This window comes from Pundamilia nyererei, unplaced genomic scaffold (assembly GCF_000239375.1).
Source record: "Pundamilia nyererei isolate P.nyererei 1_Seehausen unplaced genomic scaffold, PunNye1.0 scaffold00036, whole genome shotgun sequence".
Taxonomy (NCBI): domain Eukaryota; kingdom Metazoa; phylum Chordata; class Actinopteri; order Cichliformes; family Cichlidae; genus Pundamilia; species Pundamilia nyererei.
The window spans coordinates 1,582,556-1,583,490 of NW_005187437.1; the positions used below are offsets into that span (position 1 = coordinate 1,582,556).

General features: G+C 40.6%; 1 protein-coding gene across 1 annotated transcript in view; it reads left to right on the forward strand.

The window, feature by feature from the left end:
• Positions 1-935, forward strand: part of ccdc124 (coiled-coil domain containing 124) — a 6,809-nt gene continuing 5,874 nt past the window's right edge. Inside the window, exons 1-2 of the mRNA XM_005730281.1 lie at positions 1-100; positions 606-783. Coding sequence (XP_005730338.1) covers positions 625-783 — 159 coding nt within the window. The 5' untranslated portion in view covers positions 1-100; positions 606-624. The remainder of the gene's footprint in view (positions 101-605; positions 784-935) is intronic.

A 935-nucleotide genomic window follows, 5' to 3' on the forward strand; every position in this document is an offset into this window, starting at 1 on the left:
TCAGTGAGCGCGCTGGTTTTCGGAGAGGAGGTGGCGGATGCCGCTTCGAAATAACAGTAAACTGTCGTCTACCTACGACCTGGTTCTTCTTTCATTACTGGTATGAAACCACGTTTATAATTAACTTAACGTATGTCATTGGGAATGTCATATCAGCTAAAATTTGGCTAAGTAACAGAGGAAACGGGAATGTAGTTGATAGCCAAACAAGTCTGGCGCATCCTCAAGCCAACTGCAGCTAGCTGATGCTAACTAGCTGTACTGACAGGCAAACTGCAACCATTTGAATGATTGTGGAGATTAAAGTATGCATTGCCGTTTTCAGGCCAAAGTATAACTAATTAAGTTAACTATTTACACGAACTGTGTGTTATGTAACCTACGATCCAGCTGAAGATAAATGTTAAGGTCCTGAAAGAACTCCTGCGCATTGCCTGTCATGTAAACGTTCTATAAATGAACAATATATCCGTTGATAAATGCCTCGAGAATGTGTTTTTTTATTGTGTTGCATTCAAAATAAAAAGTGTGGCTCAATATTGTGCGTCAGTATTGAAACGCTTCTTAGTCTTATCTTGGCCCTCTTGTCTTGGCTTGTCCCTCAGTTGAAAAACAGCTGTTGGGATGCCAAAGAAATTCCAGGGTGAGAACTCCAAGGCGGCCACGGCCAGAGCCCGAAAAGCTGAGGCTAAGGCGGTGGCAGACGCCCGCAAGAAGCAGCAAGAAGAAGATGCTCTCTGGCAGGAAACTGACAAGCATGTACTCAAAAAAGAGCAAAGGAAGGTAAGCTCTTTCTTTAGCCAGGTGTGATGTACAATTTCATCTTCAATGTCATTATAAGTAAGTTGAACCATAGCTGGCTAAATAAATATAAAATACTATCTTTAGTGCTGACAATGTAAAGGAACTATATATAGATATATATATATATATAT